This window comes from Zea mays, chromosome 7 (assembly GCF_902167145.1).
Source record: "Zea mays cultivar B73 chromosome 7, Zm-B73-REFERENCE-NAM-5.0, whole genome shotgun sequence".
In the NCBI taxonomy this organism is placed as follows: Eukaryota; Viridiplantae; Streptophyta; class Magnoliopsida; order Poales; family Poaceae; genus Zea; species Zea mays.
In genome coordinates this window covers 18,007,286-18,025,277 of record NC_050102.1, presented here as the reverse complement: position 1 = coordinate 18,025,277, position 17,992 = coordinate 18,007,286, and the positions used below count along the sequence as shown (strand labels likewise).

General features: G+C 44.7%; 1 protein-coding gene across 1 annotated transcript; it reads right to left on the bottom strand.

Annotated features, from left to right (window-relative positions):
• Positions 1-13,555: 13,555 nt before the first annotated feature.
• Positions 13,556-17,239, bottom strand: LOC100279515 (uncharacterized). The gene is made up of 7 exons (NM_001152514.1): positions 16,923-17,239; positions 16,093-16,179; positions 15,728-15,985; positions 15,345-15,509; positions 14,730-14,783; positions 14,452-14,598; positions 13,556-14,228 (listed from the first exon to the last, which is right to left on the bottom strand). Exons 1-7 carry the CDS (start codon positions 17,082-17,084, stop codon positions 13,851-13,853), a joined length of 1,251 nt encoding a protein of 416 aa, NP_001145986.1. The 5' UTR covers positions 17,085-17,239; the 3' UTR covers positions 13,556-13,850.
• Between the last annotated feature and the right edge of the window lie 753 nt (positions 17,240-17,992).

The window sequence follows — 17,992 nt, the reverse complement described above, 5'->3', positions numbered from 1 at the left end:
GAATGCAGTGCCAACTGCCAAGTGTACCCGAGCGAGGGCTAGCGAGGATGGGATGCAGTTTCAAAAAAAAGGATGGGATGCATTGGAAAATTAAGATGATGAAGCAATATAATACCAACTGTCCTCGAGGGCTGTGGAAGCGATTCTTAGTTATTCTCATAGCTTTAAGCTCTTATTGCTTAATCTAAATCCACTCATCTGAATTATTATCCGTTGTTGCCTCATTAAATGACACTGAATCATCTGCTATCTCATTAGTTTTTTTTCTACGCTCATGTTATGAATCAATACGATACAAAGCAGATCAAACACAGAGAAGATATAGATTTTAACGTGCAAAACTCCTCCAAAGCGAAGGGAAAAAACCACGGACGCCGGCCAGCAACAATCTCACTATTTTTTTCGGGTGGTTACAGATCGCAGGAGATTTACAATAAGATTACTATTTTCTGCGGATTACAAGTGTATTTATAGAGGCGAAACACTAAAGTGAGTAGGGAACGCTCCGGCCTAAGCCTCTCGACGACGGGCCTGCGTTTCGCTCACCAACTTAACCGCCTTCTTTAGAATTTATATCACAAACTCAACAACTCACACAAGTCTATTAGTAATATGGGATCCTAGATCTCCCGTTCACAAGTGGTTCAGCGAGGCCGAATCTAATTTTCAACCACTACTAACAATCCGAGGCGGAGGTGCGCCGGCTTATGCACTGAACTAACGCATTATTGCGTTGGAGTTGTTTCTTATGGGGTGTTTGATGAATGCACTAGAAATAATAGTTAGCTGTTAAAATTAGCTGAGACATCCAAACAGTCTAACTAATAGTTGTTCAGCTATTAGATATTTTTAGCAAATTAGTTAATAGTTAGCTAGTTATTTGTTAGCTAGCTAATTTCAATATCATTTTTTAGTCAACTAACTATTATATCTAGTGCATTCAAATACTCTCTTAATCGACAAATTTATTACTCCATACATTCTAAATTTTAAGGTATTTTAGATTTTAGATTTTGATATACATTAGATATGTTGTTGAAGTAATATATGCAGAAAACCAAAAAAATTAATAGTTTAGAACGAATGTCGTAAGTGATAGATTAATTCATTTATTAATATCATGCAAACAATGGCCGTCGCCACAATAATGGAAGCCTTATATATAAACTTAGGTCGACCTTAGGACGACAACCAAGAAAACCATAATCTCCTCGGCGGTTCTATTCTGGCCCAACAGAAAAGCTCAGGATTAATTTTGGTTGCATGAGATTAGTGTGCACTGACTCCATGACGCCAATAACGCACGGTGCTGATCAAGCTGGGCCGTACCGATTTTCTTCTCCTGTGGTGATGAATTACTAGCATTGATATGATATATAGAGAGAGCAGCACTGGACAGGTTGCATTGCCTTCACCAAAATGACACTGACAGGTTTTGTGTGGTTTCAGTTCATAGACATTTGCTCTAATACATAAATGAAAGAATGGTTGTATAGTTTGATTCCATGACTAGTGCATCTCGATCCTGAGTTCATCAAAGTCCAGTGCTGCTCCAGATCCATGGCCCCACTGTCATCGACGGACGGCCTCGATCTTGAGCACTAGAATTGTGTAAAGGCTCGCAGCAAGCTTCCCGTATCAAGCACACGCATGCTAGCTTTCCTCACCGCAGGAGTTGGGAGAGCCACGTTTCGAAGGCCTTGTCTCGTTCGGTTCCCAACCCCTAGTCACAATCACCTCTTTCAACCAACTACTATCACACCACGCACACACTACAGAAAGCAATCGGATCGGGCGGGTATTGCTTGTAACAAATCTGTTTTTATATTTTTTTTCTCTTCGGATTCAGATCAACTACGGATAATATTGAGTTGTGTCGGATAAGATTTAAATGTATGTCGATATCTTAATTAAATATCTATCTTTGAGTACACGGATATAGATATAAATCAAATACGGATTGTATATTGAATACCCAGACTCGAATACGGATCAGATCTCAGCCCTTTTGGACTAATCGAATTCGAATACGGATAGATAATATATGTACCATTTACATCCGATCAAATCATACTACTAAGGTCTTGTTCGATTATTCATAATCCATGTTGATTGGAGTGTATTGGGCGGGATTGAGACCTATTTTAACTTGCTATGGATTTAAACCGACTCAATCCTACTTAATTCACATAGATTAGCAACAAAACGAACAAGCCCTAATATATGTAATAAAAGCCCAAAAGGCTCACCATTATTATTGTATATCATACCAAGACGAATCTCTGCTATTAACAACCCCTACCCACTCCTCCACTCTCAGTCCTATCTAGTGAACACTCAGAGGGATACCGTTTGCTCCTCTCCCAGCAATCTCTGAGCTTGGTCTTTTAAGCTTTACATCTCCCATTGCTAGCTAGAGAGTTTGCGCTATCAGTCTGTTCTAGAATTTCCCCCTGATATGGCAATGAATGCAACGCCAATTGTAGCTAAGAGCTATATATATTTCTCGATCGTGAGAGTGGGATGCATTGGAAAATTAACACGGGGATGCAGGATGCATGCCTAGGAATCTAGCGCGGATATTTCCTGGTGCTCCGTCTCTGCACAAATGTAGCACAACCCCTTTCCCTCTTTTTTCTCCTTTTCCTCTTCTTTTTCTTTGCTTTCATGCTCGAACAACTACGATGTATCTCTGTCTGAACTTGGGTCTCCTAGGTCCTTGTACTCGTACTAAATTTTTGGGGCCAATGAATCAGGTGGGGACCTTTCATCCCCCATTTAAATAAAAAAAACTATGCTCGAGGGCTATGTTTCTCGTTAGGTTGTGATACACTGAAAAATTAAAGTTAGAAGAGGCATGGGGTCAAATGAATGGCACTGGATCAGTAGAGTAACGAATATAATTGTTTCTCAAGACAAATCTATCGATCCCAACTCGACTCTCTATACCAGAAACTTTTTCTTGCACATCCTCAACGCGACTAGTGTATATGGGACAGTTGGGGAGCGAAGGCTTGAACCCAAAGAGTTCTTAAACTAGCTCTTCATAGGCAAAAGCCAAGAACCATTAGCTCAACGGTTAACTCTAACCAAAGTCTTTGAGTTCTGACCAATGGCTTGGGGCCTCAACCAAAATGGAGGCATTCCCAACTTACTTTGGTCGCGAAGGGTGACTTTGGAAGGAAAGCGTTCGTTCAATTAGACCACTGAAGAAGACCAAATCATGCAACATCACCTTAAGCGCCTCAAGGCTTGATTGAAGTCAATAATAAGATTGATGCCCTAAAGGACTTCCAATGACACCGAACACCGAGGGGTCCCACAACCAAAGGTTTTCTAGGTGTGAAAGGACTTTGATGCCATCGAGGCAATGAGTCTTGTAAACATAGAATATTTAGGAATATTCCCTAATTGAATATTAGGGAAAAGGTGTACAGGAAAGAATTATAATTGTACATATAAAAAAGGATCACGAACTCTAGTAAAAGCTTACAATGATTTTGGCTAAAAACCCAAGAAGCTAGTAACTCGATAATCATGATTTACCCATAGTGAAGGCTTAAAGGGCTAGACCCTCCCTTTGTCGGGAACCCTTTCCCAACATTAGCTTCCACTCAACGTGTTCAGAAAGCACGTAGCAAATATGGTTTAATAGAGCGTCTATGATTTTGGATTAAGGGGTCACAAAATACAACCATCTTTCTCAAGACTAAGTTCTATGCTTTGAGATAGAAAGGTATATTATAGTCATTAAGTTTGGTAGCTATAACGGGCTACTATAACGCCTTGGTATTGCTATATATCCATTTATCAAATAGTGGAAATTTTGAGTTAAGAAATTAAGCAGCTAAGAAAGAAGTTCTAAGTATAAGCAAGTAAGTATGAAATCAAAGGGGAGAGTTGGGGTTGATCTCATTTGACTCAGTCAAGGCAGTAGCAAGTTGGATTCTTTCCTCATGCCTTTATCGGGGGCGCGACAACCTTGGTGGTTGTGACCCCCCTTCACACCATGTATATAAATACACACCTAGAGAAATCCGATCTACTCTAACGTGGACATTAAGGGAAATGCCACCACTGTCACTCACCTCACACTCCCCAGTCAAGACAATGTCACCCTAATGCAGTGGTGGATCTAGAAATGGGTTAAACAGGAGTTGGTGACTAGTGGCGAAGACAGTACAAGATGATAGGGGGCTCATTTTTCTCTATTCTTCTTCCTCCTTTCTTCTCCTCTAGCCTCTGCCCCTTTCTCCACTAGAGTGGGGGACTTATTTTTCTCTCTTCATCCTCCTCCTCCTCCTCCTCCCTTCTCTATTCTCTATATCTTTATCTAATGGAGTTTCATGGATGTAGAGGGCTAGAACCCCAAGCCCCCCCCCCCCCCACCTCCCCCTTTAGATGTGCCCGTGCCCTAATGGCCTCTCCATCTAAGGTTGAAGGTATAACATCTATTCCATAATATCTAGTGGCTAGGATTTAAGCACAATTCACTTTCCTAGTCATTACAATTAGTCTCTTATCTACTATATTTAAAGCACCAATTTCCTAGTTTCCACGTTTTCATAGTCGTGTGCGTTATCATTCCCATTTTATGCAAAAAAAAAAAATAAGGTAAAATTGTGCACAAGTGGATATTTGAACTTTGATTGTTGACTCTACGTCTACACCCAACTAACCAACAGAATACACATATTTTTGTGTATTATTAAAATAAAGTCTACTCATGATATATAGAAGCCCTAATAATGCATGGGGCATCTGACTAGTACCGTCAAAGTTTGTCTTATGTTTGACACTACGCTCCCCTTGTGATTAATTCAGACTTCTTCGATTTATAAGAAAATACCTACTAGGCAAACTAATCACCATTCATTGGCTTCCCTATTTTTCATGAAGAAATCATAGCAACGAGTAGGAAGCAGCTACCAAAATCCGTAAAAGAGAAAGAAAACTAGATTAAGGAGACGGTGAGAAAGATTTTGATAGACCCAAAATTGCTATCGACAATCGTTCAGTGACTTAGCTTGAACCTTGAAGGCATACATACATGACTCTATTTCATTTGAAGCACAAATCAAACATACCCTCTTGCCATCTTGCGTGTGTCTCTTGCCTTTGCTATTATTCACATAAGCTTTCCAGTATCAAATCTTCTCTTGTGCAACAAATGCAATGTTTGAGTTATGAATCAGATCTAGAGGATATGGGTCTAATATGGCTTTTGTAGGTAGTTCTAGGGCGTGAGGAAGGGGTGACTCACAAAGATCTTTGTATGCCACTATTGACTACTCCCTCCGTCCCAGGATATAAGGCGTAACCACTTTTTGTTCTTGTCTCACGATATAAGGCGTGCTCTCTCTATGCATACGTACATCGATGCAATGGTATAGACACAATTAAATACATTTCTTGGTCTTTGAACCAGAGATAGTTGTGTCTTATATAGTGGGACGGAGGGAGTATAAAATAGTGTAGGGTAATACTTTTTGCATCACCTTTGTTCCAGTAAAAGGTGACGGAGGTTATTAGATGAAGTAATAAAGTGTGGCCATCACACGCGCGTGGCCATAACCTTCTGGTGTAAAACTTGACAGGCTAGTTATTATTGATTTTAGCAGCTTAATTTCCATCACTATTTGGTTGTCCTTATGTAGTGATTACCATAGGATAGTAAGTTAATTTGTGTGTTAATCTTTTTAGTGACTTTAGGAAGGGTCCACCATGTGAATTCTTGGATACAAGGTTATATATAATAGGATAGGGTCACACTAAGTCCTTGCTTCTGATGGACTATCTATTTTTCATGCCTTTCCATGCAAACATTTGTTTAACCCGCCTATAGGTAACTGGTACCCCTGAATGGCCACCCACTACTGAATCGTGCAACGCAGCCAGCCATCACCTTGTTCTGTAAGGCAACATTACTGCCGAGCCACAAACGTCCCTTATGTCGTATAAGGCCATCCTTAGAGTGTACGATGATGAGGTATCAATTGCTTGGATAACGAGTTGAGTTAGCAATGTTTGGGCGTGAGGATCCTGCTGGTATCCTTCCACTATTGCCTGGACCCATGTTGGCGTACATTGTACCTGGACAGGGCATCCCGTGGCGGCATTGTCGCGTACTCGCGTCCATGTTTGTACAAGATTTTGCACCGGAGCCCGGCCAACTTCACGTAGACCTTTCTGTTGCCAAACAGTATGTAGATGTTGTTCATTCAATTGCGCCAAGCTTTGGTGGTCGGTGTAGATATGAAATTCGGCCAGCTGCAAGTAACATCTCCAATGCGCTACAGCAACCAGTATGTAACAGGAAACAATTTTTTAATGAGGTGTATCGAATTGCATAAATATCAACACTGTGTAGCATAATTAGTATCCGTATATATCATGAATTAGATATAACGAGCCTCGTTGTATAGCTGTTGGAACGATTCTATATTTATGGAGTCATCCATTTTTACGTGCATGAAATGAAAACTAAAATATCATCCAAAATTTACGCACATGCAATGATAAATTTAAGCTAGTAAGTCATTTTAGTGTGGGTGATCATCACCTATAGGCATGTACAACTCTGACACTGTTGCACGGTACTCCAAATATAACACGATGTGACAATATAGTAGGTGTGTCTAAAACATATGTCTTACTATATTTATCACACCAATTAGATTATTCAATAAATTCAATGGATCAATCAACTATGTCATCTACCTAAAACATAAAACAATGACATGTATCTTCGTGAAGAGACGTGTCTTGAGTTTTTTTTTATATTTACCCCCTTAAACATAGCTAAGAATATGGCTCAAAACACCCATGGTGCATGTCGCATCGCATTGCCTATCTCTCTCTATATATATATATATAGGAACTAAAAGGCTTTGTTGTCCACTATGCACGCCTATAAAACTATACCCATCAATGGGTAGCAAAATCACTGCCTCCTTGTTCAACAGCGGCAACATCCCAAAATAAACAGAATCCTCACCTCCTTTACTATCGAATAATGGAACTTAATTTGTCGTGATAACTACAGTTTGAATAGTATGGCATAATGCTTACATATTTTGGTCGTGGTACATGAAGATGTTTGACTTGGGATAGGATACATCAGGAGTTTTTATCGAGCATAGATGAAAAAATACAAACGAATAGACAGAAACAAGTATCAGAATGTACCAGTGGCGGACTCGAGAACATCATAGGCCACAGCGTGTTCTGCCTTGCATGCTAAAAGTGAATCTCTAAGTCCAAATGTACATGTTTTTATATGAAATTAGCTATGATTATTAGTACTTGATAATTTTGTCTCAGTGTCTTTAATTCCTAGGTTCACCACTGGAATGTACCACCTTGGTATATATATATATATATATATATATATATATATATATATATATATATATATATATATATATATATATATATATATATATATATCACCTTGGACGAGCATATGAGCTGGAAGGAAGCCAGAATCAGCAAGACATGCACCATCAACCAGCTTTGCCATTGCCGATCACTGCAGTTGCTCTATCTACATATATCCCCGCGCGCCAGCAAGCTTACAGGCAGCAGCTCATATCCACATCCACATGGCCTTATGTTGACACCTTTTTGGAGGCGCCAATCACTCAAAACAACCAGCGGCGGTGCTCTCTGGTCAGGCACGGACGGTCCGCGGCACAGAGCCGGACGGTCCGCGACCTGGCGCGAGGCGGCGGTGCTCTCTGGTCAGACGCGGACGGTCCGCGGCACAGGGCCGGACGGTCCGTGACCTGGTGCAGGAGCTAGGATTCCCTGCCTGACGGCCGGACGGTCCGCGCCCTAGGGCCGGACGGTCCGCGCGTGCGCAGGGGCGGCGGAAGATCGCCGGCGGCGCCTGGATCTCGCTCCCGGGAGGGACCCCGTCAGGGAGGAGAGATCCTAGGAGTTATCTAGGCTCGGGCAGACCGACCTAGACTCCTCTAATCGACATAGAGTCGAGGAGAGGCAGAGAATTTGGAGATTGGAATACTAAACTAGGGCTAAACTAGAACTAGACTAGAACTACTCCTAATGCATAAGGTAAAAATGAGTAATAGACTTGATTTGATCGATTGTTGGGGGGTTCAATCGGCCGTAGCCCTTTATCTATATAAAGGGGGAGGTCTGGATCCGCTTCCAACTGATTTCCGAGTTAATCCCGCGGTTTTAGGTAACAAATCTCGCGAGAAACTAGGAACCCTAACTGACTCTGTGCACGCGCGGACCGTCCGCACGACCATTTTGGTTTCCAACATATGCCCCCCTGCCTTTTGGTGAAGGTTGACGAACCAAAAGCATATGAGCTAAACCTGATGTAGGTCACCGGCTTTTCGATATGGAGATTATTCAATAAAGCACCAATATAAAGGTCGTTTCGGATTGTATCTTTCTCGGCCATGACCATTTAATCAATGGATCAAAAGGAATAGAATGGAGGTGCCCCCCAGTCTGGATAGACGAAGGGACTATACATGTACCATGGATTCATCATCGTGTCATTCCATGTTTGAAAAGGATAATATACCGACGATGAGTAAATAGGTGGAAAGTACCCTAGTCTCATAGAATGAATAGGCGATGTTTGTTGTGTCGCCTTTTGGGCCGTTTTGTTTGACCGTTTTGTTTTAGCAGGTGACCGGGGTTTCTTTGTTGACCGATCACGTGGAACAGTCTTTTTGCTAGTATTTTTGGAGAGCAACTGATCAAAAGTATGATCGGCTTTGATTAGCCGATTATATGTGCTTTGACCTTGCGTCTTTTTCCTTGCTTTGTGTAGAGGTTGACGCCTTTGGTCATAGGGGGACTGTCCGGCTGAGTTAGCCGGACCGTTTGTCTGAGCACCGGATTGTCCGCACGTAGGTGCCGGACCATCTACGATGCTCGGGCTAGGCTGATGTGTTTGGTTCATTAACTGTGCCTGCCCCCGGCGTCTTTGGACTTTTTAGCCTTCTCGTCCGAAGCCTTTCGAGCAATCTCCTTTTGTGATTTATCTGACGTGCGGGGATCGCCAATGACGATACCCTTGCCTTTGCCTTTATCGGCCATTTCGGGCCAAACCAAGACCTTTTTGCATGTGAGTTCTATTGTATTAACAGGAAAATGTTGTGTGTCTACTTGCATCTCCTGAAAAGCCAATCGACCCTCATTTATGGCCGATTGTATCTGTCGACGAAAAACATTACAATCATTGGTGGCATGAGAAAAGGAATTATGCCACTTACAATAAGCACGTCTCTTTAATTCATCAGGAGGAGGAATAGTATGAGTTAATTTAATGTTGCCGTTTTTCAGTAACTCGTCAAATATTTTATCGCATTTAGCAACATTAAAAGTAAACTTAACTTCTTGTCGATTCTTTCGAATCGACTGTAAAGCAGAACGCGCTGAAGGTTTAGCCTGTCCTGGCCAAACCAGTTCAGTGGTGTATACATTCGTGGATTCATCGTCCGAATTATCGTATCCCACTAGATGCATTTTATGGCTAGCCGATTTTGATGTTTCCTTACTTCGGCTTTCACATGTCATAGCCCGCTGGTGTAAGTGCACTAGCGAAAAGAATTGGGTGCCATCTAATTTTTCTTTTAAGTAGGGTCGCAACCCATTGAAAGCTATCCCTGTTAGTTGTTTTTCTGCGACATGAATCTGAAAGCATCGGTTTCTAGTGTCCCGGAATCTCCGGATATAGTCATTAACCGATTCTTCAGGCCCCTGTCGGACTGAAGCTAAGTCAGCCAATTCTAACTCATGTTCTCCTGAGAAGAAGTGTTCATGAAATTTCTGCTCTAATTCTTCCCAAGAGTTAATAGAGTTTGGTGGCAAAGCTGCGTACCATGCAAATGCAGTATCAGTAAGGGACAACGAGAATAAACAAACGCGGTAAGCTTCCCCATCAGCCAATTCTCCCAAGTGTGCTATGAATTGGCTAATATGTTCGTGTGTGCTTTTCCCACCTTCACCAGAAAATTTAGAGAAGTCTGGTATTCTAGTTCCCTGTGGATATGGCACGGTGTCGAATCGGTGGCTATAAGGCTTCCGATACGATTGCCCTGTACCTGACACACTAACACCGAGTTTGTCCCTGAACATCCCAGCTACCTCGTCTCTGACCCTCTCTGCCATGTCTGGCAACCATCCATTGAGTTTGTGGGTAGAAATCTCAGGTTGCCTGACATCACTCTGTCGGCTTTCCTCCCAGGGATGTTTGAGGTGTGTGTTATGTGTTACTGGTGGGGCACCATAATGTTGCTGCGATGAATGTGGGAACTGTGCGTATTGCGCAGCTCTCGGTTCTGCGTATGCATATCCGGACGGTCCGGCATAAGAAGTCGGATGGTCCACGACCTGGCCAAACGGTCCGAAGGTATATCCGGATTGTCCATCCGTATATGGTGCTACGTGGGTAGTCTCATACCCAGACCGTCTGTCATAAAGAACTGGACGGTCCGTGATCGGGCCGAATGGTCCAGGGCTGTACCCGGACGGATCGACCATATATGGCGCGACTTGGGCAGTCTGCGTGTGGACTCGTGTAGAGTCGGATGGTCCAACGTAATACGTTGGCCGGTTTATGCCATATCCGGACGGTCCGGCGTAAGACGGCGGACGGTCCGCAACATATCCGGACGGTCCGGCGTGATGTACCGGACGGTCCGTGATGTGGCCGAAGTGTTCAGGGTTGTACCCTGATGGTCCGGCCATGTACGGTGCGACCTGAGTGTTTTGTGTGCGGGCTTGCATCTGGTCGGACGGTCCAGCGAAATACGTCGGACGGTCCGCGGTATAACCGGACTGTCTGAGATGATGCTCGGACGGTCCGGTCGCGTCCAGTACCTGCCGCGTGCCTAGTGGTTGCGGTTGTGATGGTGACACGAAAGCGTGCATCGGCATACCATATGATGGCTGGGTCAAAGGTGACCCGTTTATAGCCGATGTGTTTGACGTGGGTGGCACTGTATTAGACTCTCGCGATGGAAAGTTAGGAGCAGCTGATTTCTCGTATGCACATAAATGTGTTTTAATAGATTCATCTACATATTGCTTTAACTGATCTCCTCGTTGATCCATGAAAGTCGTAAGAGATAGATCTGGAGTACTTACAGCGGGACCCTGAAGTGGAGGTAGGAAAGATTCCATATCGATCTCCCCTTGACGGACGATCTTCTGGTGGCGATCTACCGTGAAGTGTGACAAGTACTTGTCTGCCGCCTCCTTGCGCCGTTCGGAGAGTTTATGCAGCAGTTCCGCCTCTTCCTTGTCGCGTTGTTCGTTCCATTGCCGCATCACCTCCTTCTCATCGCGCATTACGAGGTCTTCAAAGGGCCTTTGGTCATCAGCCGGGAGCGCCTCCATGGCCGGCTTAATGATGTTGGTGGTGGAGATCTTGGTGTGATCCTTAGAACCGGCCATCTATGGGCCGATTTTTTGCAGGTCTAGACACCTAATCCCCAGCGGAGTCGCCAAAAAGTATGTTGACACCTTTTTGGAGGCGCCAATCACTCAAAAGAACCAGCGGCGGTGCTCTCTGGTCAGGCGCGGACGGTCCGCGTCACAGAGCCGGACGGTCCGCGACCTGGCGCGAGGCGGCGGTGCTCTCTGGTCAGACGCGGACGGTCCGCGGCACAGGGCCGGACGATCCATGACCTGGTGCAGGAGCTAGGATTCCCTGCCTGACGGCCGGACGGTCCGCGCCCTAGGGCCGGACGGCCGGACGGTCCGCGCCCTAGGGCCGGACGGTCCGCGCCCTAGGGCCGGACGGTCCGCGCGTGCGCAGAGGCGGCGGAAGATCGCCGGCGGTGCCTGGATCTCGCTCCCGGGAGGGACCCCGTCGGGGAGGAGAGATCCTAGGAGTTATCTAGGCTCGGACAGACCGACCTAGACTCCTCTAATCGACGTAGAGTCGAGGAGAGGCAGAGAATTTGGGGATTGGAATACTAAACTAGGGCTAAACTAGAACTAGACTAGAACTACTCCTAATGCATAAGGTAAAAACGAGTAATAGACTTGATTTGATCGATTGTTGGGGGTTCAATCGGTCGTAGCCCTTTATCTATATAAAGGGGGAGGTATGGATCCGCTTCCAACTGATTTCCGAGTTAATCCCGCGGTTTTAGGTAACAAATCTCACGAGAAACTAGAAACCCTAACTGACTCTGCGCACGCGCGGACCGTCCGTGCCACCACCGCGGACAGTCCGGACCGTCCGCACGGCCATTTTGGTTTCCAACACCTTAGAATGTCTTAACGTTCTCTATATGTCTTCTTCGTGGTCTCGTCTAAAGGACCACATTCTCCGTATTTCATTCCTCTCCAGCAACATTTTCTATATCTGTCTTTTATATATGAATACTTATGTTATAAACATATTTTGTTCTATATTTTTTACACGAATAGTTGTGGTACCCTTAATTTTTTATACATATTTTAGTTTTGCTTAATCTATTGTTTAAAGTATTAGGATACACATATAAAAGGATAGAGAATCTATATAGAGAGAGAATAGATAAATACCCTCTATATTTAGAGGGCGCCCCTGGAGAAGATTGCTACAACAAAGACATGAAGATTTAGATCGTATTGAAAGAGTTAAATCTTGAAAGTCTAAAGACAATGAGCAAAAATCTTACAATCCCGTGTTTGGGGAGCTTACTTCAAGAATTTCAAGTCTATTTTAGACTCTTCTATCCAAACAGGTCCAACTCCACGAGCTCTAGCTTCAAAAGAACTGAAACTAGAGGCCAGTTTCATGGAATTTTCGAAGCTCCTCAAATGATGCTTCAAAAACAATATTTCCATACCTCCTCATGAAGTTGCACAAGATTTATGTCTCTTTCTCCACCCGCTAATCATCGAGGTTAATTAAGAAAACTCACATAAATTAATTGTATCACAAAAGCTATAGTCTATGTGTAAGTCAAACACTCTTGAACTTTGTCTTACCAATCTGTTAAAGATGTTTCATGCCGAAGCTGGAAAACCGAAGATACAATTTTTCAAGTGAAGCCCTCCTAAACAGAGTATAAACATTGAGGTTGATTATCATTTTGCAAGAGAATGTTATAAAGAAGCTTCTTGCCGACTAAAAACTAGGTTGCGCATAATTTCACCAAATCTTTGGGTGCATCAACTAGATAACTTTAAGTGCAATCTTACATTGGGAAGCTACAATTAAGGTTGCTATTAAGATGTGTGCATAGGGTAATTTCTTTCTTGTACTACAGGTTTCTTCTAGGATTTCTAGGTTAAATTTTAGATCAATTTTATAATAATCTGTATCAACTTACGGGTTCTAGTTATATACTTTATCAATAGTTTAGTTATATACTTCATTGTACAAAGAATTAAACCTTTACATATAAATAGAGACGTTGATTAGCTTCTCAACATTTCTGAATTTTTAACAACATGAAGAGGATGGTTTAACTGGATGCAATAATAACCACTAAGCTCAATACCATTACAGCATTACTATCATTCATCATCAAACAAGCTATAGCACACTTTCAAAATAACTGGCGAAGGTGACCAATAAGCAGACTTCGCAAAAATCAGTAGAGGTCACCACCGACCAGCCCAACCACCCACCGCAGCCTCAAGCCATGCTCCTTCTCTTCAGAAACTTTACATGGCACAAGAACAAAATACAATGAAAAGAAGAAGAAAACATTAGAGTCTAGAGAGCACATGCACATGTTACACACTACCTAGCTAGGACTGAACAAGGAGATGCAGATTGACGCTGTATAAGCGAACCTGAACGCTTGGGTTACATTTTGCTAATGGTGACGGCACTTCACACTACACATTAGAAGCACCAGTCACGGGCAGTTCGAGTTCTTGCCAGGGCCGCCGTAGTAGAAGTAGGTGCCCCAGTCCCCATTGTTACCGTTCTGCACGTCGTAGCAGTTGGACTGCTCTGTGAAGGTGCCCACGCCCTTGGGGGCGCTGAGCTGGTTGCTGCTGTCCACCACCTGAACGTTCTTGAAGTAGCTCGCCTTGCTGAACCCTTCCTCCGGGAAGTGCCCGCTGCCCATCTGGGTCGATGTGTGCGTGCCGTCGGGCTCCGAGTTCACCACCTCCCCGCCCCATTCGATCATCGACGCGCTGTCCGCGAGGTAGGAGAAGAGGAAGGACGGCCAGTAGCCCAGGACGTATTCCTTGCCAAACTGCATCCACCAGTTTCCTTCCTTGGGGTCCTGCTCACAGGGCACGCAAATCAGAATCCTTACATAAGGATTTTATACGAAGTGCATGTGGTTTGGAGGAAACCACTTCAAAAAAACTGACTAACTGAGCATGGGCAGGAGAATTTTTATACCAAGTGGGCATAGATTCTCTGGCCATGGGCTCAGTGATCTGATTCTGAAGGCACACTAATGTGGTGAGGCCTAATGAGTAATTTAACTGCTAAATGCTAACCTTCCAGATCAGGATGCTAATATCATATTGGGAGCCCGCGTAGTTCGAGATGGGGAAGATACTAGCCCCCATGGCAACCTCGCTGTTTATCTGAATGAAACCAGAGCACAACATGTTGTAGCAACCTGTGGCTTGGTATGCATCACTCTGCAAAATAGACAACAGCACAGCATTGCAGCAGTCAATGAGTTGATGCGCCAAATGCTAGAATATCTGCTAATCAAGTACTGAAACGCATTAACAATATGAGCAAAAGGAATTGGATTTGTGAGACTTACAGTCCAATATGTGAACAGCCTGGTGTTGTTGTCTCCATAGAGGTCAGGGCTAACCTGATGAACAGGACATCACATAAATGACAGACACTTAAAGTTGCATGCGACCACAAAATGGTTAGCATTTACTTGACGCAAGTATGAATGAGATTGTGTCAAATTAGTAGATTGATTGAGAGACCTAAGGCATGTTTGGTTCACTACCTAAGTTGCCACACTTTGCCTAACTTTTCTGCCTAAGGTTAGTGGCATGTTTGGTTTGATGCCTAACTTTTCTGCCTAAGGTTAGTTTTTCAATTCGAATGACTAACCTTAGGCAAAGTGTGGCATATTTAGCCACAAACCAAACAGCCCCTAGTTATTCAATTCGGACGACTAACCTTAGGCAAAGTGTGGCACATTTAGCCACAAACCAAACGTGCCCCTAGTGTGTGTGCATATATAGGGCCGATGAGATCTTATGGTTTATGGAAACAACGCCAATCAGATCTCAAATCTCTCTAACCAAGATATACACAGGGCTGGCCGCCGGCAGTTAACGCCTGGCGCAGGACCCACGCACGCTAGCCACATTTGGTTGTCTAACAGGTTGAAGTCATAAACTCAGCTTTACAATACCTGCCAGCCAGCCTCTATGCTGTTGAGATCCTCCCCAAATGAACCCCCCAAGATCCAGAGCTGGGACAGGCTAAATTCGTTAGCCTGCTGAATCTTGGGCTCCCACACATTAATGGTAGCCTTTGCACCATAGTACTTGTCGCCCTGGACGTACGCAATGGCGTGCTGCATTCCGCAATGGCAACAGTTCAGTAATCACAACATATCAATGTAGCTACCACAACAACAAACAAAGCCTTTTAATCCGAAGCAAGTTAGGGTAGTTGAACCCCACTAGAAACCACAAATCAAGATTTAGCTATTTTCCATGCATTCCTACTCAAGGCCAGTGTAGCTAGCTACCAAGCTCTTCAATATCAGCAAGACAAACCATGTGGACGTACTTGGTGGCCACCCTCACTGAGCATGTTGGGATCAACAGACAGTGGGTTCGGAGCAGTGTGCCGCTTCCTGCCATACCGCCTCACGGAGCTAGCTCGAAGCAGGTCGTCCTTCTTGGTTCTCCTGATTGGAACCGTGCCCTCGGGGCACCTGCCATTTCGATGCCACATCTGGAGCATCGGCCTCTCGCCAGCATTGTTTGAGCCTATGCTGCTCTTGGTATCATCGTATAGACCTTCAGGGTGGTACGCCGGCCTAAACTGAAAGGATTGAGGTTGTGGGGAGAGTTAAAATGGTGGAAGGGCAAACAAACCATCTATAGGCTTTGCTTTGATTCCTGAAAAGATTTGAGTGCTGGTTGGCTCACCTGTATTGTGTGGTTCTTGAGGAGAGGATGATCAAACGCTGGCTGGTGGGAGATATGCACGCAGTCGATGATGTCTCCATCTGGACTCTGAAGAGTGAGAGGCTTCTATCAGTGTCAAATGGGAAGAAGAAAAAAAGCGCTGTTCTCCCAAAAGCAATGCTCATGTCAACTTTCTTTCGATTTTTCACAGTGTCTACTTCATTCAAAAGGAAACTCCAAGATTGCAAAACTTAAAAAGAAATGCAGAAAAAAAACAAATATGCAGCATTAAGCTGACATTCTGGAGCTCGGCACGTTCGTTGAGCTCAGAAAATTGCTGAAACTGGAGCCGGAGCAAAACGCTCAGAAAGGCAAGGCTATGTCCCTTTTTCACTAAGAGAGCATCACTTTGCAAGAGCCAGCCTGTCTCCAAGCAAGACCCATTCATCTTTTTTTTTCTTTTTCACTCTGATTTGCTTGGATTTGCATAGTCTATCTACCTCCAAAAGGCGAGAACTTTTGAGATAATTCTCCAAAGTGACAGCGAAAAACTACCAGCGAGGAAAGCCCAAAAGAATCGGACAAAAGTAGCTTTTTTCGTTGTTGAATAATGCGGAGGAACTGCCTTCGATCCTGAAAAACGAACTGAGGTATGAAACCAGAAAATGGGGAATAAATCTAATAACCCCAAGAACAGGTCCCCGCCCAAAGCATCTAGCTGGAAAGAAACCTGAATTTGAACCCCCCCCCCCCCCCCCCTCCCACCCTTCGTGGCAAAGGCAAAGCTCGACAGAACACGCAGAAGAAAGAGCAATCATTTCGAACTCCACGGACGACGGAGCGACCAGCACCTCGATGCTCTTGACGGCCGGCTTGTTGAGGCGCTTGAGGTGCCGGTGCACCCTCCTCGCCGACGGCGACCTGGCCTCCGCCTCCGCCGCAGCCGCAGCCGCCCACAGCACCCACGCCGCTGCCAGCACCCACCACGCGGCGCCACCGCGCGCCCTCGCCATGCGCCTCGCCACACCGCCGCTGTGTCAGCAAGATAGGATAGCAACGCCTGCTCTTTTCCACTCGCCGCCTCCCCTCTCTCAGAAATTGCAGGGACGCGCTTCTCCCCCGCAGAAACGCCCCGCTCCGCTCGCCTCCCGCGGCGAGGATCGGTCCGCGATACGGGAAGAATGCAGGGGGGGCAGGGTCCTCGCCTCCCGTGAACCTACAGGTGGGAGTGGGAGTGTGGGAGTGTGCAGTGTGTGAGCTCGGTGGGAAGCGTGCGGAGGAGACTGGTCGCCCACCCTGCCGCCTCTGCGCTACTCGCCGTGGCTTTTGCCGTTTCCGAGCTTTTTCTGTTTTGGATTCCTTTGACGAAACTGCCCTTCCCTTGCTCCATGATTCGCGAATTATTGTTAGGCGCACAGCGTGGACGCGGGCCGTGACGCTGCCTTGTGGGGCCAGATGTGAAGGTAAGGACCAGCTAGAGGTATGGCACGGGTGCTTGCAAAAGTACTCTCATGACATCTTGTGCAGCGTTTTGAATTTTTTTCAACTGTGTGAGTGTAAATACTATGCTAAACTGTTTAACTTCTTTTTGACACAAAAAGATGCTCTTTTTCTGAGTGCCACATGGGATGGGATGGGATGCAAATATGCAATGCAATGCAACGCAACAACCAGCTGGCTGTTGTTGATAAGATACTTTGCAAGTAGTAGTAGTTGTTACAAAACAATGTAATATATGATCAAGACCCATCCAACCGTTGATTCTACGGTTATTTGATCCAAGGGTCTGATGCCCTTTGTACACATGTATATATATGGAGATCCCTGCAATAAACAGACAACACCAGTCATTTGTCTCATTCTCTCTTTTGTCTCTCCATTTTGCCACTGAGCACTGCAATAGAGCGCAACACGTTATCAG

What these genes read in the sequence shown, in the direction of transcription:
- LOC100279515 (NM_001152514.1), bottom strand. Translation starts at nt 17,084, where the DNA reads ATGGCGAGGGCGCGCGGTGGCGCCGCGTGGTGGGTGCTGGCAGCGGCG. An exon ending in GCATAGAGGCTGGCTGGCAG is followed by an intron (nt 14,784 to 15,344) that starts GTATTGTAAAGC and finishes CCTGTTCATCAG; the next exon opens with GTTAGCCCTGACCTCTATGG. An exon ending in TTAGCATCCTGATCTGGAAG is followed by an intron (nt 14,229 to 14,451) that starts GTTAGCATTTAG and finishes CCCTGTGAGCAG; the next exon opens with GACCCCAAGGAAGGAAACTG.